Here is a 26959-nt window from a genome sequence, read left to right as displayed (position 1 = left end):
TTAGACAGCTAGCAACTAAAACAAGACAGAGGAAAGAATGCTTTTTCTTATTATGTGTTTATTCTTATTATGCAAATATGGCCCAATTAAAATTGATATTCTATGAAACACATTGCAGTCCAATTAAGAGATGGCAGCTTGAAATTACCGAGGTAAGAGGAAAACAATGAAAAAAAATAAATATTTTTTGTTGTCTGTTCGGTCCTCTGCACTAGCAAAAGCTTTTTTTTCCCTCTTCAGTTGATTTTGAATTCAGTATGTTTGAGAGATTTGAATTTTACCCACCGGCAGATCATCCCAGAGCTGACTCTTCCTTAGTTCATAGGATGGCATGCTTAAGTCAAACTTTGGGACTGGAAACCCAGGAATGGTGTTGTGAAGATGAAAGCCAAAGGTAACAAGCCAGCTGTTCACGTCTGAAAAATGAAATTAAAAGCAATTCAAGACAAAGAATACCTGAATACCTCTCCTTAAAATTTTTTTTTCACCTCATGAGGATTTTACTAAAATATTTAGGCTGTATAGTGACATGTGTGATTTAACACAACTTAGGATTTAAAGATGTAGTTTGCAATTCATGAGAAAGATAGTGGACATATAGCAATTTGCCGTAATGAAAGAATTAGCATGTGCCAGATTTACTATCCCTCTCACTCCTATTGCCACCTTTCCCTCTTCCCTGTGCACGAGCATGTACGTGCATGAGGACATATTTGAATAGTGTCGTGTGGACTGGTCCAAACCACTTTGTTTGTTTCCCATTCACTGAGCCAGGGCTGTGTACAGACACCAGATTTTTTATAGCACACCATGAGGAGACACTGAATGAATCTGACAAAAAGTGGATTGGAGTAGAATCGCTGACACTACCTTTAAGTGACAAGTTTCGAACTTGTTCCTTTTATGCTTTAAAAACTGCAAAGTATTGCACTGTCAACAAATACAGCACATGAAAATATATTGACCCTCAAAACCCACTGGCAGATTTAAATTGCATTTTTTACTTAAAAGATCAACATTAAACCATTTGTCCTTGCCAGAAACTGTAAAAAAAAAGAAAAAAGAAAAAAGAAGGAAACGCCAGATTTTTCACTTTCCTGTGGTCCTTGAACAATCATATGTTAAATTTGTTTAAAATTGTAATATTTCATTAAAGCACTTTATTATATATGTCTATTAAAATGTGCCTATAATAAACCATTTGCACAAAGCAGATTTTGTACAAAACAGAAATTCTGTACTCCACAGTGAAACCGTGAAGCCATTAATGACTGACATGACAGAAATTCGGGGACCTCGCTCCTGAAGTGAACTGCCAGCTGTGTTTACACAGAGCAGGTAGGAACCACGTATAAAAACACATTAAAACTGTGAATAGTAAAATATCTCTAATATGTAGAAACATGTCTTTTTCCAGTATTGGTAACACAGGTGGGCACTTTGAAAAATTTACATCTTGATTCCAAGTTTTTTTCATTTTATTGTAGAATAAATAATCAAAGAAAACTAACTTTTGTTCTCTATAATTGATGGCATGATACTGCACAGTAGACATTCATGAGTTATCTATACCTCTAGTACTTCTAGCCATGGTTGTGTCGTTTCCATGAAGGTGCAGAACCTTATATTGCAGTAACCAATACTAATAACTCTAAATTTGGTAGTTGATTATTTGATTAAACAGAAACACAGCTGAACATTTTTGGGCAAAATTGCCAAACATTTGCTGTTTCCAGCTTCTTATGATCAGGTAACATAAGGGTAGAGATTGTTTTTGTAAAAATATGAGAAATTATGGCAAGAGTTTTCACTCTTTTCTGAGGATTACAGATAAAAATGATTTATATAAAAATGCACCTGCAGAAAAATTTGTCATGAAATAAACTGCTGTAATAAACTTTAACTGCTGCATTTCTTACCTGCAACATATTCTCTCACTTCGTGGACTTTGCTGATGGGGTTGTTATTTCTGAACATGTACAAATTAAAAGGAGCTGGCTCTTGGCCAACCTTTTTCCAAGTCGAGACATCTGGAACAGTCCACCTTCCAGACATTATATCGTAATCCTGCTCTCCGAAGTGCAGCAGCTTGGTCAGGGGATCATACAGGCCTCCATGAAATCCAAGCACAAGCTGGAAGTCTGGGTTCGAGTCAAAGTAGACCTCGCCGTATGCCGTGTACTGGAGCTGTTTGACCAGAAGGCCGTTGCTGGTGAAGACAGCCAGAGGTGTGCCAGTGTTATCGCAAGCGATGTAGAACTCCTCCCCGCTGCTGATCTCCATCGCAAACAGGTGGCCTTGGAGGTCATAGTAGAACGAAGTGATCTCTGAACTGGAGTGGTTGTATACATGTGTTATTCTGGCCGGGTAGCTCAAGTCTGCATAAAAGTACTGCAGGTGTTGGCCCAAGCTGGTCTTGGTGGAAACTCTGCGGCCGAGTCCATCGTACCGATACTGAATTGTCCAGCCACTGCTCTTGCTATAAACCCGCACCAAGAGTCCTTTGGAGTTGTACTCAAAGATTTCTGCTCCTCTTTGACGGAGGAAGCCGTCTTCATCCATTCTGTACTGGATATCTCCGAGACGAGTGATGCGGTCTCTCAAGTCATAACGCAAAGGGAGAAGCCTTGCGCTGCTTCCTGCATTCAGCAGATGCAGATTTCCATTGAGGTCATACGTATAGCGCCACATTACTTTGTCGTTCAAGTACACAGTCTGGAGCTGGCCATCCAAATCATACTCATAGCTGTACTTAGTGGTGTTGGCAAAGGGCCCAATTTTGATCTCTCGCTTGGTGACTCTGCCCACATCATCATATTGGAAGGTAATCCAGTACATAAGGGAACGAAATATCTCATACTGGATCTCCTTTATGCGGCCATGTGCATCGAAGTGCTTGGTGTATGTCATGACTGCAGTAGATATAATCTGATTTATGTCATAGTAGATCACCCCGAACTTTCCAAACTGCTCAACCTTTCCTGAGATGTCGTCAAACTGGTATAGGTCGATGGGTAACGGTGTTTCATTGATGACGCCTTGCACACTGGTGACACGCAGGCTGCTGTCGTAAGTGTAATCAAAGCGTGCATTGACCATGCCATCCTCACTGAAGCGGAAAATCTGCCGGTCGACCAGGGGACCCACTTGACGATAACGAATGGAGCAGATGAACCCTTCATTCTGCAGGTTGACAGTCTTCAGCACACCTGCTGTCTCATCGTAGGTGAAACTGACCCTTGTGCTGTCATACAGGATCTCTGACAGTTTATTCTGTCGCCGGTACCTGTACAAGACTCTCCGGCCTGTGCCGAGGTGAGCTACTCTCAGTAGGAGGCCGTCTTCGCTGTAGTCCACAGCTACTGAGGCATTGCTCTCTGGAGGGTGATAAAGGTTCCTGTAGTAACCCACTGAACGGATGGTCTGCATGGTGTAACGGGCTACGCTTGGCATGGTGACAGCAGAAAGCCGGTCCAGAGAGTCGAAATCAAATATGTACTGGCGCTGACTGTGGAGCAGGAGAACCATGGACTAGAGGGAAAAGAGCAAAGCAGAAAGTATTTTCCTGGGTTGGATAATATGTCTACATTTTATTGCAAGGCAGGGTGAGTGCATGCAGAGTATAGAAATTTCCTTTTTTGAGGATAGGCGAAACAGGGTGTATGAAAAATGTAATAGGTGCTTAAATAAGTATTTAATATAAAGCTTCTGCGAAGAATATTTACATCATATCGGAACAGAAAGTTTAACTTTATGAACGTGGTGAACTCTCATTGTCTAGTACCGCCAACATACTTCTAACTGCTAATACCCCAAGAGACTTGCTTAATTAATTTACAGTTTGCGTTATGGAGTGCAGTCTGTCTTCCAAAGGTTCGCCACCCTTTCTGTTTGAAATACCAGGCCCAGTCATGCGTTGTGACACTGAGGTTCTCTGCACTCCCTGAGCCCTCTGTGTTACTTATGTCACAGTGTTGACATGGCCTCTCTAGGTCACGCAATGAAAGGATGCAGGAAGGAGTGGCTGAGAAAATCTCTGCACGTTTTTGTAGATGAGCATCCCTGTGCAATATTAAAAAACGCTCCTCACGACAGCCTAAGAATATTTATGTGAGAGACATGGAGAGAGACAAGAGGAGGGTACAGCAGAAGGCTGCTCTTTTGTTGCTTGACATGTTGTCACAGCAGAACACACAGATCAGAAGCCCTGTAGGTTTTGATGATTTCTGATAAAGCTACTATTCAGGGGACTCCTACAGTTTCCATGTATGCACAGTACACTTGTGTACTAATAATAAACTCATTATTGTTACTATTTAGCCACTGTGTATTCTTGGTTATGGTACATTCCTCTGTTTTCCAAAGAGTACTCTAAATCTACGGACAAACCCTAAAGACTAACGGAAAAGACTGGACAGAATATTAAACCATTTCCCAAACATTTCAGTATTTTAGTCTGGCAGCAGCAAAGCAGCACATTTAACATGTGAAAAATGTACTCGCACAGGATTTCACTATTTGCCAAGAAACACATCTATAATCTTAACTGGTGGAAAGAGTCCAGTACGAGGTGTCTAGCTAGGTTGCATGTTTCAGCTATTTATTTATTTTTATTTATTTACTGATTTTGTCACAAATTGAGACCATGAACAATATGAAATGTAGACTGAACAAAAATATAAATACAGGAGGGAAAGTCTTATTAAATTCTATGCATTTTTTTTAACATAGGGCAGTAAGTAAGTATTATGGCATGGCATTCCTACGACATTAGATGTCACGAAGCATCCACGTATGCACTTTAAGGGAAATGATAAAGGGATGATTGAGAGTGGGGTCATACACTAGAAATCACAAGTCACATCTGCAACACGTGGAATTCATGAAGTTGGTGATACTGCTTGTGGAATGCTGTGCCATTTGTCCTTAAGGCTTTGGTGAAGTTGACAGAAACGTTTTGGACACGATCATATTGTCACATCTATTCAGAGCATCATGTGGCAGACTGTCTGTCATACTGTGCTGTCTGAAATGATTTTGTTGATGACAAATAGTGGAGTTATGGATGTTTAGGTGCCAAGCTACAGCCCTAATTAACATACCAACCTCCAGCATGCCAGCATATACTTGCGTTCTCATCTTTCTCTTGTTATCTGAGGCATCCCGATATTTGAATTAAGCTGAGTTTTAAGGTGGCCTTTTGAAGTCACTGGTCAGTGGAGTGTTGGTATACTGGTCACACTATCTGATCATTATCCTTTAAAACCAACAAGGGGGGATTAACTCAGTGGCTGAGAATTTCTCATCAGTTGAACAGCTCAAAAACAGTTTTTAACAACTGCTTAATTAAACCATTTTCTTTTTAACTCTAACAATAAAAATAGATTTTATAAGGACCATTATCATGCTGCATTCATATTTTTGTTCAGTGTAAATGTTACCAGGACAGATTGTGATTCAAGAGTATACTGTTCTATTGCAGATGTACTGTATGCTGTACACAATGTATTTTCAGACAGTAAACCACCATCAAGTGCTACCTACCACATTTTTTTTGGATAAAAATATGACCCTGAGGCGATGATGGTCATTGCTCCTTTGTACTAAATCCTTAAGGATCTTTTTTTTCATGGTTAACCTGAACAAACTGCCAGAAAGCAGTTGAATAAACCATGTTGCATCTTATATTTCATTCTGTCATACACTTTCACCTCTCCTCAGAATTTTATAAGACTGAGTCATAGCTCATAGTTGGTGGATGTACTGTAACGGGAACCCAACTAACATTTTTAATATCAAAAGCGCTTGTAAATGGTGCTCATAAGTGAGCAGCTGGCAATGATTGCTGTGACTGGAAATAAGTCTTTTCAGGGTGACCTCTGCTACAGTACTTCTTAAGGTCTTGAATCATCCTGTAGTGATAAAGAGTGGCCCGCTGCACAATGTATCTTATTACTGCTTCCTCTGGTCATGCTGTTTTCTTACCTGCTCCAGGTAGGTGTAACTCCATATCTTCCCATCAGCAAACACCCTGGAAATCAGGCGGCCTTGGCTATCATACTCAAGTCTCTCAGTGGTGGGGCCTCTCTGCAGGGCGCTGATTTGCCCGCTGCTCGTGCGGCTCACATTAACCGGCAGTAGCTTACTGCTGGGCACCCAGAGGACTGGGTGGCCTGCGGTGTCATATATAATCTTTAAGAGAAACTTCCTGTGGTCATCATAAATCTTCTCTGTCCTCAGGGTGCGATCATAATCGACAGAAAGAATGTTCCGCCCGTTTACCTGTGGTAAAGATTTGATTTAAGAATGGGGTTAGACAAAAACATCTAATACTACTCCAACTACTAGTGGTGATAATGTGTGATTGATGGAACGCTCACAACGCTGATTGAACAGCAGTGCAATGTCAAGAAGGAAACCTTGGTTTTCATATGACTATTCTTTGTCTGGATGGCTCTTTAAACTGCATTCACAGAGATTTTCACTACGGTTGTCACAGAGATTAACGCCCACTTCTCAAGCCTCATTAAACTGAGAGACACTCTGGCAATTGTTCAGGTACACTTAAATCACAACTTTCCTAAATTTAGTGGAGGCAAAAATTACTGCGAGGCAAAGTAACCACCCGAGTTAAGTTCATGAAGTACCTTAAACTCATAAATCTGTGTCAGTTTCTAGGAAGGAGTAATAAGAAAAGGTGGACTTATGTACAGTACTAGAATATTGATAACCCTCTATATTAGGACAAATGTTGTAACTAATAAATTCAGTCGAAGGTAATAAGTGCAGAAGCATTTCCCAAGGTTATAATAAGGATAGTGACACAGATATAAAGCAACATGTCCGTTTTTGGACAGTTTGATTATTGATACCTAACCCTAATATTGCCATACAAGGTAAGAAACGGCACAGAAAGTTTCTTATGCAAGTTTCACTCGTCATTTGCATGTGCCATGAGAGCAAAAAAAAAATCCCCAACAAAACAAACATACCCTCAGCTTCCGTCCAAACACGATAACTTTCCCTCTGGCTTGTTCCTTACGGAAGCGCCACTCGACCAAGTTTTGCCCACTCTCCCCTGGCAGGCTCATGTTGCGTCTGGCTACCGTCGGGTTGGCGGCACCTGCCAGGATGTGGGGCTCTGTCTGGTAGTGGGTGTCCATCCCGTTGGCATAGGTGACCCTCAGCGAGTTGTCAAAGCCCACTTGATAGCTACTTCTACACTGGTCTGTTGATAGTGAACAAAAAAGTGAAACTTAGAACAGAAATTACAAAGCACAATTAATGTTTCTGACAGTCTCCTGGGGCGATTATTGGTTGTATGTAATTATGCTGTAAGTCTTTAGTCTTTCAAATGAGACAGTTCTCAGATGAGGAGAATGGACATGAATGATGCGCTGAAATAACTGGACCATCTGGTTCTGGCAGAGAGTAGAAACCACTTAGCTACAAGGTTGATGCGTCTCCCTGACACCCAAACCCACACAGCGAGAGAGTAATCATTTACACTGTCGTCTGTCAGACCTTCGGAGTTGTAATGATACAAGACTTAAGCTTACTCAACACTGCCCCGCCGACCCCTGAAACAATGACAAATAACAACTTACAAAATAGCTGCCCGAGTTGGGAAGACGAGCAGCGGCCCCTTACCCTGAGCCAGAGTGTAGAAGGCACGGATGGTGGAGGTATTCGTTGTGATGCTGATTTCCTCCTCTGTCATGGAGCTTTCGATGTCCACCGTCAAAGCGCTATATATGTCTGTGTACAAGTTATTCACCATTCCGGTCGGGAACGTCACATTCATTAGCCGTCCTTCACTGTCATAGCTGTTTGACAAAAGGAACGTCAAACGACAAAGCATTGATATGTATGAGGGCTCTCAGTGCCACAGTGCATTCAATTATCAGCTCTTTTATACTTGTTGAGTAAGACCATTGACTCTCTCTTGTAATTAAAATGTCACATTTTCTTCTCTGTATATGTTCAATTTCCAGAGCATAAGTGAAGGCGGTGTCTGTATAAACCCGAGGCACAATCCAAATATTGTACATCGGAGAGTGACACATCTCATCACCTATCACTTTCATATAAAAATAACACAGACTTGTAATGAGTTAAATATTTGGGATTGATGTGTCATTATAATCTCAACTGACTGCTTTTTTAGTTATAGTGAGGGTATCATTCATCGCTTAATGTGACGTGACAGTGAATTACACAAGGGAGAAAAATTCAATCACTGACAGGCCATGCTACTAAAACAAAGCACGATAGTGATAGAAAGTCCAGTTGAGTTATTATATTGGAATATAATTGGTCATTTTGTTCAGCTTTCCTTCCCCTAAATGTATGCATGTCAACATACCATACTATTATAACCAACACTGCTGTCACCTATACTGGTATTGAACACATGATACACATGGTTTAGTCAAGTAAAAAAATAAGAAGAGAAATGTAACATACTTTTTTATGGACTTAGAGTTATTAGAGTCTAACTAGGCTATTGTAAAGATCTGAGGCAAATTTTATAATTAGGTTTCAATTAAATGTGCACCCTAAAGCAGTTTGCAGGTAAGTATGGTTCCCAATTATAGAGTAAACTCATACTGAGCTGTGAGACTAGAAAGAGAATGCACAGGATTACACACATGCAAGCACCCTATTCTCTTTGTATCTCATGACTTCAGGTTTTCATTTAGCGTTAAAAATTTATAAATATTAGCACAGTAGTAGGTGATGAGTTCAAACAAGTTTGTTTAATACGACTTTCAGCTGACAGACAGTTAGTACTGCCTTTTCATCCCCGAGAAGCGCCGAAAACCTTTTTATTCCTCCACATAACATTATCTGCCAGAGTGCAAAGCACTTCTGTTTACACAATTTGTATTAGCATGCAGAAAGTGGGAGGTGTTTTAATTTGTAGTGTGGGCCTCTTTCCAGATTCAGAAGGCTTAAATGAATTGCAACCTAAATCAGTCTGACTTTGGCAAATGATACAAAGATTTCCACAGAACGATGTCATCACTCACTATTATACTTACTCGTAGAAAGTTGTCCATCCAATCTCAGACGTCTTTGTAGCCAGCAGGCCGTTGTTACCATGGTAAGTGAGCAGCACCAGCTCTTGACCCTGTGCTGTGAGAGTTTTCAGCCCGCCGTTGGTGCCCATGGTCAGCCAGATCACCTGGTTATCAGGGGCGACGATACGCACCGGCATGCGATTGGGATCCCTGCGGATCCTCAGAGTGTTGCCGCTGCTGTCGGTGACAGCTGTGATGTCGTTCTCTGTGCTGTAGCTGAAAGTGTATTTCAAGTCGCCGGTGAGCAAACTCGCAGTGTGTTGGTGGGTGCCGTTGCTGTCAAACATATACAGCTCCTGGGTGTCCGGGGAGGCCACCTCGTACGTACTGGCACCGGAAGTCGAAGTTGGCCCGTTTCTAGAGATGGCCCGGATGCGGATGTTGCCCAGGTCTGCCACGTAGAGTGTTCCATCTGGAGCTGCCACTAAAGAAGATGGAGCATTGAGCCTTGCATCCTTGGCATAGCCATCCCCTGTCTGGTAGCAGTCACAATTGGCATCGTTCTTGCAATCGCAGTCAGAGGGAGCCCCAGCCAAATGCGTTATCTCACCATCCACAGAAACCTTCCGGATCCTGCTCATCTTCCTCTCATCTGTCTCTGCTATGTAGATGGCACCATGGTAAGATATGGCAATGGAAACAGCTGATTCTAGAGGGGTTAACTGTGCCCTTTGACCACCAGCCACTCCACGCTCCAGGCCGGCCAACGGGCAGTGGATAGGTCGGCCAGCTGCAATGCTTACTTGACCGTTCTCTGTGATTCGCAGCACTATGTTGTTGTCCAGGACATACAGAGAATTATCCATGGGGCTGACTGCTAGGTCTGTGGGCCACTCCAAAATCACCTGAAACACAGGAAATCATTAGTTTAGTGCAACTAATTATAAGCCAGCCACTACGGAGAAGGGTTAGACACAATATTGTTTAAATACTGGTGTAACAGTGCACATTTCCAGACAGTCTTTCCTTCTCGTTGCATCAAGAACGAAAAAAAAAGAGAGCTAGAGATAAGTACAAAGCCTGGCTCCTTTTTCACCTCCACACAGCTTTCTGGCAGATGGTCGGTTTCAGAAAGTTACAGAAATGGTCTGACACACCAGCCCCTATTCTGATGTCAGAAATGAGTGGGGGGAAGGGCATTTCTGAAGCTATTCGACTGTGTGACAGGCAATTGTGATGGAGTATACTGGCCTCTTAAACTGAGTTATTGAGCCATATTTAGCAAATAACAGTCACACATCCCATATTTCTACGTTTGGGATTGTCTAAGCTCACCAAACAGAGAAAAAGAATAGTGTAGTAACAAGCCACAAGTCAACAACGAGTCATGGATACATCTGCATTGCAGTCACATAATATATTCACCCCTTTAAGCTTGCCTTATTTTCACTAAACTTAGCGAGACAGTATATTTTTCCAAAGCTGGTGTCTTTGAAACAGCTAATTCTTTGTTTTATGGCGGATATTCTATTATAAATGTTAGTGATTGAGACAGGCGAGTGCAGAATTCAAACATGTGGCCTTAAGTTGTCGTTCTTTGTTATTATCATTTTCCAAACTTTAAATATACTAGATTTTTTCAAAGGATAAAAAAAACAGTGGCTGCATATATCAGAACTTAGATTAGCTCATCTCTTCATTTTGTGTTGATCTCTGCAGTCTTTACATTTCTTTAATTTGATGCTAGTGCTGATCCATCAATTTAAGGGACAATTTTGGCCACAGTGACTGCTACGATAATTTTCCCTCTCTCTCTCTCTCTCTCTCTCGCCTAAACAAGTTTTAAGATGCTGCTACTGAGATTTCATTCTAAGTGAAGCGCCCTGTGTTGATTACAGCAAAGCTTTCAAGAGAACCACAGCTTCACACCTTCCTGCTCCATTTTGGGCTGCACGATCTGAAAAAAGAACCTCTACAACGGGCCATCAATTAAATGTATCAAACTGAATCTGAATTAAACAAAACACATTTTCACACATTGAAAATGAAACCAGTATTAACAATGTCCTGGAAAAACAATAAGTACATTTCACAATCCAAAGCTATAGCTCTGGCCAAAAATTACAGTCTGCTCTTCAGAAATGTGTCAGTGAATAAAAAGCTTATTTGTAACAGCACAAATGACTGGTCTGGCCTTCGAATACATAACCATGTCATTAAAACTGTCAAAACACTCCTGAATTGTGCTTTTCCACAGGGTGATTAATAATAAAACATGCTGCCTTCAAGGCTGCCACAAGTTAAACTGCACTGAGCCGGTTCTCCAGCTTGGATGCCTGAGGATCACACAGTCTCGCCAACACCATGTCTTTATTGGCTGGTACCAAATGACTTGGTTAATTAGCAAAAAGTGACAAGCTTAATCCTTTGTCTTCATGTTCTCTTATGTTCACCCCCTTCATGTGCACCACCCACACACATACACAACAGATTACTTTCTCTTCTTTTTTTTTTGTATTAAAATGTACTTATGTTGCCAACAACAGCCCTTCATTCCTCCCTCGCTCTTATTTCTGTTTATGCTTTTCCAATATTATCTAACCTCTCAATAGGACACAATTTGTGATATCTGTTGTTGGGGTCATTTGGTTTTGACTGCTGTGATCTTCCCTATCTACTTTTGAAGTGTTTTGTTTGTAGACTTGTAACTCTTTCTTTTTGTAAGCTGATCTGCATTAAAAAATTAGAAATCTAATTAAAATGTAAATTGGTTAGTTAAAAACAACAAGAAAAAGACTTTGGTGCACACCACACGCGAGGTGGGTGAAGCTGATCTCGCGGCAATTTCATTTTCAGCAGCTAGACCACTTTAGAATTCACTTTCTGCAGGAGCAAGGGTAGAGAACATGGTGTGAATGCAGGTATTTCCTGACGATAAAAGCCTTTTTGGGGGGGGTCTTATTTTCTTTATTACTCATTTTAAGTCAGATTTTGAACATCCAAAGGAGGTAAATGAAGAGGGATATCAATGTTTAAGCACAGAAAGCGGCACATCTACTTTGGAAGAAGTGTTATTGGTATTGTAATTTCTCAACGTTTGGGATCAGGACAGGGCGCTGCTTTTATGTTGCCTCCTTCACAGGCAGAAACTAAATTTTGTTGGACAAAGCCAGCCATCGCCAGGCACTGCCGAAGAAGCGCTTTTCTGTGCGGTGAGCCCTCTATCGAGAGCTGCTTCATTGCCATGGATGGCGTAAGTGTCCTCATTCCTGAGAATTTCTAGTGGAACACTAAACAGTAATTCAGCTCCAGCCACATCAAAACAAGCCCCCCAAACTGAGTAATTATTCTTCCCTCCATATCATCTGCCGTGACCTGAAAACTCATCTCTTCAATAAACACTTCATGTCTCCACTTTCTGCAAAATCACATCCTTTTCCCCAGCACATATTTTCCTCCTGTACTTTCAGAGAAAATGCTCTGCGCTTGTTGGGTTGAGAGGGAAAAATAAATAAATAAAGCAGAAAGCATTTTCCTCTATCTCAGTTGTCTCTTTACCAAGCAGACTAATGTATGAATTCAGGATTATTCCTCTAATGGCACAGTTTCTGTCACTAAGACCTGTTAAATGGCTATTTAGCATTTATTTACCCAGGAAATTTGCACCAGGACAAAAAAAATCCTTTTAAGAATGTCCTTGCAAAGATTGGCAGCAATAACAATGTTGCTGACTAACAACATCAAGGAGACAGCACTCAGAAAATCAGAAATAAACAAAAATGGGATTATAAAACCGTGAATACAATTGTCAATAAGAATAATTTCAGCGGTCACATCAGTGAAAAATGAGACACAACCCAACAGGCAATCCAGACCCATCAACATAAATAAGTAATGCTATCAGATAATAAATAAATTACATTAAAACATCCATATTTTAATCTGCTACCAAATATTAGCAGCCAGAAGACAGCGAGGAGATTTTGCAGCAATGATTTAAATTCCCAGGAAGAGACCGGTTTTTGCAATTTATTTTGAATTTAATTGCGGAAGGTTCCAGGCAGAGCAGGCGGCATGTGAAAAAGCTTTTTTACCTGACAGTTTGGGGATTCTTAATAATAATATACATGGTGAGGTGGAATTAAAAAAAAAAAAGTGTGGCTCTGGCTTGAAAATCATTTGCTGTGCCTCGTTTACTAGTGTGCACAGTTCTCCAGCCCTGCATGACAATGATGAGTGACCGAAATGAAAGCGGGTTAGAGGGGTGGGGGCACAAGGTGGCACTGTGACACACTCTGCGAGAGCGTAGCGGCTGAGCTAACAACCGTCTGGCACTCCAGCATTTAAGTCACCTGATTGATGTCCATGCTGTTGTCACAGGTCAGAGGGCGTGCCGATGTCAGGTCATTGGAGCCGAGGAAAGTGGAGACGATGCCGTTCTGGTCCACCTTTCTGATCGTGGTACCGTCAACGAAATAAATCAGCCCGTTCTTATCCACGGCTATGCCTGTTGAAACCAGGTGAGATGGGGTGGGGGGGAGGGAAAAAGGAGAAAAGAGGTTAAAGTAAAAAAGCTTGTGATAACAGGAAAACATGGGAGCTATGCTGCATCCCTGCTTGCATGACTCAGTGGACGGAACATGATGGATACATGTGTCAAGCTTGCCTTCCCATTATTCAGGTCACTGCAAAAAGCACAGCCATCAATAATTCACAGGCTGCTTTTCTGGTATTAAATAATTTCTCAGGCAGAAGTGGGAAAGGCTGTATTCATACGGTATATATGCACTTGCCTTGTCTTGTACCCCTCCTGTCTAAAAAGGACCTCGGTAGGTGGGAGCGTCAATGAGTGGTGCTTTCAGGAGCTTTTTTGACATCGGCAATCATCAACAATCAGCACACCGTTTGGGAAATAAATAAGCGAGGGAATGAAAATGACAGAGTTGGACAGTTTTGGATGAAAGAGGTGAGAGACAGGCAGTTGCCTTGGTGACAACTGTGGACTAAATTGTCTCGGTGATTGAGTGTCAGCTCAGAGTTGTAAGTTGCAGCCAAGCCAGTGAGGAGTTGCAATAACCATTTGTCCCAAACTGAGAAAATACATTACCAGGCCATGCCGGTCCGCACATCACTCTATGTGTCACCGTTCTGCTTAATAGACACCGGCACCTATGGGACTTCAGTCATACCTACAAATGCAAGGACGCTGCTTTTCATTCTGCACACTGGTTTTCAACATGGAGCGTTTCACTTCAAACACTAAGAGCTGCTGATCTCAAGGCCATGTGAGCAGAGCGGATAATTGTTCTTTAATTCTTGGAGGAATTCAAATGTTCTGAATCTGTTGTAACTTGGCTTTTACCTGCCGAGTATGATTTCTCTTTCATTGAAGTCTTAAAAAGCTTCTACGGAAGGTGAGTGGTTTGGTTTGACCTGTGGCTAGATTCTGCACAAGACTGCTTTCTGCTAAAACATTGACGAGCCGAGGGAGCCACGGTGAATCCTTGGGAGCTGGCTATTTGACAGTCTGAGATTCTCAGACAGATGAAAAGTGTCACATTTGAGCAGAGTTCAGCAAATGTCTGAGGGGAGGGAAAAAAAAAAAAAGGAGCCATCTGCTGTTTCTTCTCTGGTCTCGGCTTCCACCCACTCCATCATTAGAGTCGCTCCCTCAGATTGCCTTCGCTCAAGCCTTTATCACCCAGCTGAAGCTGAGCTATTGCAGTTGGCATTCAAAGTGGGCAACAAGTAGCGCAAAACAATTCATCCCGGCCTTTTCTTCCAAAAGAATTCATGGAAAAGTGAGCAATCATGCCACAAATGACCATGTGCTATTTGAATGTGGACAACAGCTTGCGCACAGCAGGTACCGGCTTCTGAGTAGCTGCTAGTTGAAGCTTTAAAAGCCCCAAGACTTTACTTACTTTTTACTGGAGCGGTTTGGGAAAATTGTTAGGAATTAATACTTTTTTCAAGAATTTTTGAAGGAATACTCAAAACAAGTTTCTGATTAGGAGCAGCAGCCGAACTAATATGCTTTCCTTAGTTGAAAGTCCTGCCTACTTTTACTTTCAACACATGAACCACGACCAAAATTAGCTCATTAATATCAGCAGGTGAGTAAGTTGGCACAGAGCCCAAAGCACACATAAATTTACATCCAGCAGTTGCCACACTGAATGAGAAACCCATCATCGTGGACCGCCCCTCCATTTGAGTACAACACCTTCATTAGTTTTAAACGATACCTTTGGGTCCAGTTAGAGAGGCCTCTGGAGCTTTGCCTCCATCGCCACAGTGGTTCTCATCAAAGGGCAGACAGTGTTCGCCGGTTCCTGCTACCACGTCTGCGTTCGACTGCAGATCCTTGGTGCCCGTCAGAGTTTTCGGGCGGTAGATCCTCCGGGAGTTTGTGTCTGACACATACAGCTGGCCAGTCACCGGATCAGTCGCCAGGTAATACCGGTGCGCTGGGTTGTTACTGTGTTCAGGACGACAACTCAGTTGTAATTGCAGACAGTGTTTTTCTTTAAAAGCCCCCCCCCCCTTTTTTTTTTTTTACAATGCAGCCAGAGTGTCTTTTAATGGTGCTACTTTACCCCTAAAATGTGATCTAATGCATCTATCTCTTAAACACAAGAAACTGTCTGTAAAACCCAACTGACCCCTGATGGAATTTAGCCTGATTTTCCTTTTGGAAACGGAACAAAATAAAAAAAAAAGAACATTAAGAATGTTCCATTATGTAGATCGAATAGATTCCATTATGTTTCTCCAGAGAGGTAACATTGCCGTCAGTATGGATTAGACTTTTAAAGTTGTCTGGAAAGGAGACACTTCTCAGAAAGAAAAAGGTCTCTGGACATTCAAGGAGGTTTTAAAAATAATAATAGCAAGCCCTTAGTCCTATCACACATTCCCTCAAAAGCAAATTAGCAAACCCACTTCAGACTCGTGTAATTTTTAAATTGCATCTAAAGTGACAAAGTTAATACAAACATTCAGGCTCATGTTATCTTCTTAGTATTTAAGCTGCCGTTAAGGATATTATTTTCTAAAACATACACCATTAATTGGTAATTATGTATAACTTGTATTTTCTGCCCAGCTGCGGCTTGAAATAAAAACCTTATTATCAACTCAAAATTAGTAGAAACCTTGTCATGTAAGTGGATAATGAACCGAACTAGAAAATAACATCTATATTAAATGAGAGAAACTGTGAAGAATTTTCATAGCAGGCAAAAAGGGCCAAGCTTCTCAGGATGAAAACGTGCGAAAACAGAAAGGGTTGAAAAGATGGAAGCCAAACAAAATCTAACAGGATACCACTGCAGCGGGGTTCCAACTTACAAAGCACAAATGACAATTCGTGTGCGTGATTATTTCATTTGTTATCACTCCCCTGTGGGGAGAAGCTTTTGGAAGTTACAGAAATGACTGGCTTGTGTTAACAAAGTGCAACAACTAATGGCACCGGATTCTGCTTATTTGCATTCCTGTAACTGTCACATATTGAATACAACTCCTTATGGATCACAGAGAGAACATGGGGAGGGTTATGAATCAAAAGATTTCCTAACACATGAGTGACTGATATTTATATTTTTTAAAAAAGCCAATTAAATTATGATCTTGTTTGCCACTCGCATCTCAATAAACCAGATATTTAAGAACTTCTGAATTAAGGCAGAGTTGATACATAGCAGGTGCTTAAGTATCATTAAAGAGCTCAAAACAGAGGCACTTAACATGAAAAATAGCTTGTTTTACAGTGCAGTCGTAAACATGGCTTCGCTGCTTGTACTCCAGCTTAATGGTACCTCACTCAATAGTGGTTGGCTTCGGAAGTGGATAATGTGACGGCAAAATAAATGTGGCAATGAAACATCTTTGTAAAATGATAAAGATGGAGTCATAAAACTTGACAGCTATTATGAGTCAAAGTAAATGCCCAAAATGGGTGGCTGCTATCAAGTTCCTATAAAGAATTCAGTGAGTCTAGCATTAGTAACCCTTTCTTTTACGGTCAACCTGCAAGGGGTGGACATAATAAATGAGACACCTGTGTGGTGTTATACAGTCCAATGAAACAGTCATCCAATAGTTATTACCACTGTGAAGCTTTTAATGTTAAGACAGACGTATTTAGCTTTTACTATATATATATATATATATATATATATATATATATATATATATATATATATATTTTTTTTTTTTTTTTTTTTTTTTTTTTTTACTATCATGTGGTTTTGCTTATCATTTAAATACAAGAAACATGACAAACTGTGGTCACAAAAATGACCTATAGGCTGCTCTTGGAAAAAGTCTGAACAAAAAGTAAACTACGACCACTTGAGTACTAGATTAGGCTTTTTCATGCATCATTTTTCTCCCACTACATCTCAAGATCTTGAATATACCTGTCTCAGGTGCAAGCACAGGTGCTAGTTACCTCCTCATTAGGCAATCACAGCATTCTGGTGGCTGGCATTACTCTGCAGGCAATCACAAACCCCCAACTGATCCAGAACTCAGCAGCCATCTTGATGACAGGCATTCACATGCCAGTCTGCCTCCCTTCACTGGCCTCCTGTAGCAGCTCACTTTTATTTTTAATTTACCAATCTTTTTAAATTAATACTTCATTAATTAAATATTGCATTATTTGTGCAAAGCTGAATCCCACCTAGAATGGGATATGAGCAGATGAATGAGGCCGTCGTCACACCAGAGGCTTTGTTTGGACAGCCAGCTTAATAAACTTTCTCCGGTTTACTCTCTGGAGCACCTCTAGCACGGCCAAGTTAATCACTGGGGCAACCTAATTGCCACCAATGTGCATCTTCACTTACTACAGCGCTGTTGTCTTAGTCATGAATACAAAGCAGTTTTGTAAGCCCCTCTGGATGAGAACATCTGCCAAACATCATCACCGGAAATGTAATTATAAGCTTCACAGTGATGACTGTTTATTGTGGCACCTGGCATTGGACTGCATAGCGTTACGTAGGTGTTGATTGTACATTTTTATGTGAGCGGCATTTTCTTCTCTATTTGCACATCATGTAGTGAGGCTGTAATTGGTTATAGTTAGAGTCACACATGGTGATGCGCACAGGTGTTAAAGTCGACTGTAAAAGGGAGAGTTATTTATAAAAAAGGATGACGTACAGGAAGACGACAATAACACATACACTTAGAAATCATACCTACCTGTGTCTAAAGTCTTTATTTCTACGAAAGAGTATGGAGGAAGCAGAAAAAGAGGGAAAAGAATAAAGATAATGAAACTGATACATCTTGAAGAGGTACTTTCACTTTCTTTTTTTTACTTTTTCATTTACAAGGTTGTTGCATGCCCAATTAGATTCTTCTTTTTTTTTCTCTCTCTCTCTCATAAGAACAACTTGTAAGCTTGCCTCGATTTTTTGCCAAAAGCCTTTAATCATTTTTGGTATTCCTCATTGAAACCATGGAGTTATCAAAAGCAAGTGCTAAAAAATGAGCTAAAAAGCTGCATTTTTTTTTCCTCACAGAATCCTGTGAAGAGAAACAAACAGCCAGAATTCAGAAAGTCAAAGTAGCCCCCTTGAAGAATCAACACAGACGCTAGAGAAAGTCACAAGCAAAGACGGTCCGGTTTTTGGCAGAAAGTGGAGTAGATGCTGCAACCCACGGAGAGGAAAACATGGACTCCTGTGTTCAAAATGCCCCATCACACATTACCACCGCTCTCCTCGATTTGACCACTCATAGTGAAATATTGATTCTGCAACTTGCTACACTGACCACTGAACCCAGAATCTAAATACAGACTTTATGCCAACAGCAGCAGTTAAAATAGGTTCAGGGAGTCCCAGAACTTGAGCCACTTGGGTCTTTGAATGTTTAAAAGAGACTAAGATCAAATACAAGACACGTTAACTGAGCTGCTTTCGTTTCTGCAAGCAATGAAGATATATTACGCAGCCAGACTTCTTCTTCTACTCCACTCGTTTATATCTGTGTTGCAACTGCCATCTACTATGAACAGAAATTTTCCTTAGAGTGCTTTTTTTTATGTCAGACTAAATTTAATAAAGCTAACGCAAGTCCTCAATGTAGTAGTTTGTGCTCCTCTCCTTGTAAACAGTGTAAATAGTTGCTGGGAGTCATAAACCATTTCTTAAACTATTATTTATCTGGCAAAGGGCTGCTGAGCATGCACGATCCTTTACAGCAGCACACTGCCTCCATTTCATACTGTTACACACTTTTCCAGCAACAGAGCCACACTGCAGACACTGATCCCTTTGCAGGTACATTAGCAAGTTTCTGGGGTCGACGCGAGTGCTTTTCTATCACTTCCCCATTTTAGATTTTCACCCAACATCCACTCTTGTAATCCTAATATTAACTTACAAACCACTCAGTGTCCAACTACCTGCCAACACTGTGGTGACCTACATCTTTTTAAAGCAGTTTTCATATGTTTGTCATGTATGTGTCTCGTGGAGGACGGTGGCCCAGTGTACATTTAATCAACATCTGCCACTTTGAAATAAGCCAACTGGCCGAATCGGAGTCATTGCCGACAGAAGCCAACTTGGCATGAGGGCGTAAATCATCCCAATTACACAGTGAAGACAGGATGTCTATCCTAATTATGGAGACGGATAGGGAAAAGATTTCAAATTTCTATGGGTAGGGGAAAGATGTGTGTGACTGACAGTCTGTCCACCACGCCATTTCAGTTTCTCTCTGCAAACTGAACACTAAATGTAGAAATGAAACGTGGGATCTTGTGTGTCTTTATGTTTTTGGGTTTGGTTAGAGTATGTAGCATGTTTTGTCTTGTCTTTAAAAATCAATAACACATCATTTGTATTTTTTGTAAACTAACACAAACACTAAAATCAATTCTCTTTTGTACTTTCATCTTGAGTTTATGTAAAGTAACTCCTTTATTCAAGGGTCAATTCTGACATCCTAAAATTGATCTAATTTGTTTAAAGATCAGATGTAGCTGCGTAATAAATGTCAATGAACAAATGAGAAAAAAAAAAATCCAAACAACGAGGCCTTGATCTCACCTGAGCTCCATGATACTTGTCACATTGCCAGATGGGTAGATGCGGCGGATGTAGTTGAAATCTCCGACGTACAGGCTCCCATCGATGCCCCACGCCAGGGCCACCGGGGCCAGCAGCTTGTTGCCCTGAGCCTGGCCGTTACAGCTGGGGCACGAGATGCTTCTGCGCCGTCCGTTCCCCATGACAGTGGAAATCACAGGGGGCTGGAGGGAGATGAACTGGTTCTCCCCGCTCCCTTTGTAAAGAATACCTGACAAACAAAACAGCAGCTATTTGCAGGTGCGATCGGTGTTTGTCACTGCTAGCAGATAACTGCACTCATTATATGCTCTTTTTTAAACCAGGAGGTCCCTTGAGATTGGGAGAGCATCGACAGACATCTACAACAGATCCAGATAAAATGCAAGCATAAAATAGCTGAAATGGAAATGCATACATTCGTTTAGGAGTGTAATAACAGTTCGACATTTTAGGATAATGTGTGTATTTGTTTTCTTGCAGACGGTTGGATGAGAAAATTGATACCACTCGTATGTCTTGCTGTAAAGTGGAGAACTGCAGCTAAGAGGCAATTATCTGAGCATAAACACCGGCATAAAACTACTTAGAAAAAAAAAAAGTTAAAGTGTTTAACACAGTGATGCCACTGTGCTTTTTCTCCAGCTTCGAGTACTTTTGTTAGGCTAATCACCTGATGACAACGGGTTTTACACACAGACATCAGTGTGTATTTCATAATTATTCATTGTTTATTTGCTGGCAATGAACAAATTCTCCAAAAATGATTTCCAAAATTGTCCATTAGCAAGTCGATTATATTCCAGAAGCGTGAAAGGTCTTTTGAGGTTAATATTTGTGTCATAAAAAGTGAGAAATTATTGTTTAAATGAGTTTGGCTCATGTTTTCCTCAGCAAAAACAATGATGTGATTTAAATAGATCAGGGAGTGAAGGCAGCACAGAGGCAACGAGCTGACCATCAGTTTAACTGATTTACACCAATGCTTCAGCGCTATGCAATGCTTTACAACCACGTCAGTGGCTTCCTGGAAACCCTCCACAATTATATTTTACATAAAATAATGTTCTTTTAACTTGACAGGGAGCCTGTTTTTCCCCAAGTCTCAGAGAGGTGGTAAACATAAATATAGTCCTGTGTACCTCCCCCTAAAACGGTGCATACATTTCACTGAGCACTACCCAAATTTGGTGACTCACTACAGATTAATATTTTAACAAGAAGCAGATATAAATGGATTTTTAGGGGGTGCTGATATAGTGGGACTCTCTTCAAAGAGGGTGAAAACACATCAAAGGGAAGAAGTACAGGCTGGAAGCACTTAATTATTCACATCCAGTAACTTGTGTGAATTCACACTGCCTCTGTCCTAATTAGTGGATCTATGACACCAGTGAATGGTCACATAATGTCATTCTCCCACAGCGTTGTACCATAAGCCATCGTAAACCTCGATGTATGTGAAATCAGGCGTGCAGCCGAGCTGCTTGTCCCTTCTCTGATTAGTTCCTTTCATTGATTTAATTGATTGAAGGACGAATTCAAATGAAGGCACGGTCTGGCGAGACAGGACGATCTGACCAATCCGTCTTCTGTATCCGAGAGCATTATACATGAGCCTCTAACAAAGACAAATAGGTCCGTGGGAAGGCTTTATGTGTGACGCCATCAAACGCGCGACCTTGGGACTTTAATTGAACTGTGATCCATGCATCTGCTCACTGAATGAAACATACAGTGCGATGAAAACGCTCAGTGAGCTGAAAGGTTGACGCTGCACCTAGAAATATAGCTACAAAAAACAAATACGGCGTGTAATCTGACTAGAATTTTAATGTCTGTTTGTGTAATAACTCCGCAACATTCTCGGGGAAGACAAAGACATCTTTAATATCGAGGATTTAATGCAGTGTGCAGGACATGGATCAGTTGCAGCACTACAGCCGTGTAGCAGTTTGGCTGATGCTCAGCATCAAAAAAAAAAAACAATGAAAAATGAATGCTGAGGTCATTTTGGCAAGCCACTGTGGTCCTGTCTATTTACACTTCCATCACAGTTTACTGTACGCACACGTCTTAGCATAGGCTATTAGACGGCGTAATGGAATAGATTAGAAACACTTATCAATCATCAGCCACCCCCCACCATCGCTCCACACTTAGTATTGACACTATACTCTTTCATTTTGATTTTCCCACATACACAGCGTCTGCCGCCAACTTTGGAGCGAGTGAGCAGATTAAGGTTCAGCTTTCCCCCCTCAAGGACACTTGGTCATGACACATTACTGCTGATGACTGTTGCAAGGATCAAGCTTGTGACGTCTCAGCTGGAGAGCTGCACTGATGGGAACTTGGCTTGTGACTACCCAGCGCCCCAGGGCTGAGGACGGGGACTCCTACAGTGTCCACACTAAAGTGGCTTTGGAGTCCATAAACATGCATTCATAAATATTTCAAACTTTTACTTCACTCGGCTCTGAGTCGGGACGAGAACTACTAAGCTGTAAACACAACTTTCTCAAAAGATAAGGTGCAGCTACTGTTGTGTGAGACGAGAAGAAACGCAAGTTCGCAAAGTTCTGTTTTTCTGCACAGACTGAAACAAACTAGTGCTCCCTCGACAGATTTTGCAGAGGAGACTTCAAGTCAAAGTATAAGTACGGCAGCTGAATGGATCAGCCGTCAGGGATGTGGCTGCTCATCGATTAGTAAATGAATGCGCGGAGGCGTGTTTCAGTTTTGGATAGAAGTTGGGGAAAGAGAGAAATCACTGTTTAACTTGGCATAGTGAGAAAAAAAAGGCTTTTTCCAGAGTCTGAGAATCTGTTGTCTCGTTTGCTCCAAGATCACTCCAACACTGTTCCGTTCAACAAGCACACAGCCCAGAATGTAATGTAACTGCATGTCACGGAGCATTTACCACTTTATTAAATGCTCACACGCAGCTAGACTCTGAGGGCAACGTGGAACTTCCCAAAAAATAACAGAAAAAATACTGAAAACAATCCAACATATAAATGTGTATGAAAAAGAAATTATAGGGAATGAGATGTGGAGAGAGCATGAAGGCCATTTTCTATCATAAAGAATAAAGCCAGAAAATAGAAAACTCAAATAGGAGCCATTACAGACATATTTGAGCAAGGAGCAGAATATCATCTTTGCAAACTTTCCCTCCTGCCTGTATATAGAAATGATAATTCCTCACTAGACTGCCCCAAACTGAATTGATTCTTGGAATCATTACAGAACGTAATCATTTGTTTGATAAAAGGCTAATTTGAGTCATGTAGTGGGGGTAGGGGGGGACGCTTTAATGTCGACATCACAGCTTCCACAATGATTAATGGTACAAACGCAAGGCCGAGTCTCCATACCTGATAAAAAAGCTGGAGCGCCCTGAGCAATGTCACCTTGGTGACACACAGAGAGCACAGAGATTGGTAGGGGAGGATTGGGAGTGTGTCTTAATTGCACCCTGTCCTTCTTTGTTCTCCTTTGCACTGTGTCATTCTCCCAGATACCACCCAGGCTCCCACTGATCCTGATTGAGGCTAAAAGTGGGCAGGAAATCTCTCAGTGCTTCAAATGCAGCATGTGTGTGAGCAGTACAGTAAGCACACTCGGATTCTGGATTCCTGAACTCTGCCTGTGTCCAATAAGAATCAGCTATGTTACCCTAGATAGAGACGAGCCGCAGACTGAGTGGAAGGCATACCCACTTGTAACGAAGAAAGGAGGGGCAGGAGGACATGACTAAAGCACAGACACCAGCAATTTGCCTTATCTATTTTGACAGGCTCTGGAGTGGAGACTGAGGGAGGGAGACGGCTTTTGCTCGGATCTTTTGCCACAAACGATGAGAGAAAAACTCCTCAGATGTTCGAAGTGGTGCAAAAATGAAGCAGGAGTCGCAACAAAGAGCGATAGCAAATGTTTGGAGCTAAACCGCTGTGCAGCTGCAGAGGACCACTGCTTGATAACATGTTGGGTGAGGACATTAGTCAAGGTTTACAGCATTAAAGAATCAATACAGGAGCAGCAATGAAGGCAAACAGTGATATTTGGATTCATCTTCATGCCGGTCGACGATATCGAACTGCATTCCTTGCCCAAAAACCCACGTGGGCCATAAATCTCAAATGTCAAAAAGTGGCTGAATGCAAGATTGAATAATTCAGTTTGGATTGAGAAAATGCAGAGGAATAAAACTAGATGCCTCCTCACAGCCACTGTAATAAAAATTAATGTGAGAGGGCAAGAAGAGATCAGTTTACAGATAGGGCTATGGTACTTTGATGTGAACTCTGTATACACTAGTCACTAACAAAAAAAAAAACAATTCACAGTCTTCCCAAGCTTCGCTGTTTTTGGGATGAACTAATAGGATTGCAATACGAAACCCTTTTGGCAAATTGATTAAGCTCGTGTCAGACGGCGGCAAATGAGACGAAACAACACGTGTTTGCTCCACTGTTTTTGAATCTTTTTAAATTTAGTCGGACTCTGCAATGTATTTTCAGCGCGCTGTTGTAACAGGACGAGGGAAACGTGCGAAAAAGCCTTGGGGAGGCTGCAGCATTTACTGCATAAGAAAAACTCCACACCATCTGGTTCTGGTGTTATTTCTGTCATCACTGTTTCCATGTACAACAACAAGCATTCACGTGATTCTCCATGCACAGCGACACGATTCTCTGTTACATCCAGACACACACTACACCTCAATCTAATAGGCTAAAGGATGCAGCATACATTAGCATATCACACGGGCTGCACCTATCTGTTGATCACAAATGCATCTCGCAAACGACTACAACTCCAACTGTGATGCTGCCACTGTGAAAGCTTTGGAGATGGGAGTGCTATACTTTGAGACAGGCGGGATGAAACGCAACGCGCCGGCAGCAGTCAAGCTAGAGGCACATTTCCGTGTTCTTTTGCACACTTCACAAACTTCAGGTTCTGGATGGCTTGACAGATTGGGTTCGGAAATGGGCTCCTATGTCTGTTCTTTTAATGTTCGACAGAGAAGCAGGACAAAGTAGCATCAAGGACTCAACAAAGCAAAAAAACTGTTATTCTGACATGTTTTCAGCAACCGTATCTGGCGGTTTGTGCAATCTCAGGCATATGAGAGGACTGGTATAAACGTAGAATACATGGATGATATTACTGTGCAAACCCACTGAGTATTGTGGGATGAATAATGTTGCCCCTGCCAATTGTGGGTGTGCATGTAAGACGCTATAAAAGACTATATTCTAGAAGGAGGCAGAACAGAGTGCAAGCTACACAAATATGCCTCCATACAAAGCGACCTCCGCTAGTAGCCAAAATATCTAGTAACAAAAATAATCTCAGTGGCTTACTTAAACTTTGATGGACTGGGCCAAAAAGACACAAAAAACAAACAGATTTATACTTTTGTGTCAGGCGGTTGCAGAGGCTTTGTAAGGAGCCTCCAGAGCTCATGTGAACCTCCTCATAAATGTATCTACACATGAGAGCCGTGCAGACACCACATATAGACCTCAAGAAATGTGACTGGTCAGCTCGTGCTGCTTTTGTTGTCTCCTACATGCTTACGAGGCAGGTAGAAATTTAGAAAAGTAGCTGTTCGAACTCAGTATCAACACTAGTAATATAAAAGCAGCTATCTATTTTTTTATGCTCAATGAGCCACACAAATTCTTTAATAGTGTGCTGTTAAATCAGCACATTCCATTAACCTCTTCAACCTCGCTCGACCTGCTGGAGTTGCCTTTAAGCCACTGTTTATTCATATTGATAAATACATTTTCAAATGAGAGCTTTTGCCATTTAGAAACCAAGCCTTTCCAGAATTTTGTGTGTCAAGCGATGCACTTGAAAGACAATAAATAAAATAACATTTTAAAGAGATTCATTCGTGAACGACTCTAAAAGCAACGGCGATGCCGTCATTCCCAGCGCATGCTTTCAATGTGGGGCAACTTCACAGTAATATGCATTAAAGTGTTGATCTGTGCCGAAGGCCAACCTGTTGCCTGATAAAAGCTCAAATAAAGCCACATCGGTGTATTTTTTACTGCTTTTGGAAGCATTGATTTTATTTCTGTTCACACAGAGCACTGCGAAGGGGAGTGAATCAGAAAAGCAGGACGCCTCTACCTGTTAGGTGAATAGTGTGACCTCTGAGTGAGTGTAGGTGTACAACACATCTCTGTAGAGTGGAGGAAACCACAAAGGCACGCTACACATACTACACTCTAGATGACGTTTTGTTAATACTAACATCATCGTTCATCTTAAAACTACTGTGCCACCGAAAGGTAAATAACATTAATGAGAAAAAGACGCTTTCTTGTTTAGTCTCTAAATTGATAACGTCATTTATCTCACGTTGATAAAATCTGGTGTAGCCTCTTTTTTTCACCACACTGACTTCTAAAAACATTTTTAAACTGACCTACACCTTGCACAGAAACCTGACAGAATCTGAAATGTGCAGAAAAAGAAAATCAATCCCAACCCAGCCAGGGTGCCCCTTTGACTTAAAGAACCCGGCAAAAAACAGGCACACTACTACCACAGGTATAATTACGAGGTGCATGGATGCATTTGTTGTTCATGCAGTGTAAAATATCATACTGGTTGCCAATGAAACAGAAGGAATCCAATATGAATTTCTCTATGCTCTTTGAAAGTGAGTCATCTATGATTTATCCTCGACTTGAAAGGGATAAAGTGATTATACAGCTTAAAACTAAAAGCGACGACCAGCATTAAATACTCACTAAAATATAAAATAAGGAACAAATGAGCCTGAAACAAAACCTGTTCTGACAAAAAAAC

At 41.3% G+C, this 26959-nt stretch overlaps 1 protein-coding gene across 7 annotated transcripts in view; it reads right to left on the bottom strand.

The window, feature by feature from the left end:
* Window positions 1-26959, bottom strand: part of si:dkey-237h12.3 (teneurin-3) — a 136288-nt gene that overhangs the window by 1939 nt on the left and 107390 nt on the right. For 5 of the 7 annotated variants that reach the window (XM_055016375.1, XM_055016378.1, XM_055016379.1 and 2 more), the window contains 10 exons: window positions 20102-20351; window positions 18243-18263; window positions 15272-15504; window positions 13376-13530; window positions 9045-9928; window positions 7651-7826; window positions 6993-7228; window positions 5986-6282; window positions 1920-3531; window positions 286-416 (listed from right to left, as the gene is read on the bottom strand). In XM_055016375.1, the coding sequence (XP_054872350.1) occupies window positions 286-416; window positions 1920-3531; window positions 5986-6282; window positions 6993-7228; window positions 7651-7826; window positions 9045-9928; window positions 13376-13530; window positions 15272-15504; window positions 18243-18263; window positions 20102-20351 (3995 nt within the window). The remainder of the gene's footprint in view (window positions 1-285; window positions 417-1919; window positions 3532-5985; window positions 6283-6992; window positions 7229-7650; window positions 7827-9044; window positions 9929-13375; window positions 13531-15271; window positions 15505-18242; window positions 18264-20101; window positions 20352-26959) is intronic. The other 2 variants (XM_055016377.1, XM_055016380.1) reach the window with 1 other exon arrangement.

Source organism: Amphiprion ocellaris, chromosome 13, assembly GCF_022539595.1.
Source record: "Amphiprion ocellaris isolate individual 3 ecotype Okinawa chromosome 13, ASM2253959v1, whole genome shotgun sequence".
Taxonomy (NCBI): domain Eukaryota; kingdom Metazoa; phylum Chordata; class Actinopteri; family Pomacentridae; genus Amphiprion; species Amphiprion ocellaris.
Note: the sequence above shows the minus strand (reverse complement) of the source record. Positions and strands in the feature narration are given on the sequence as shown.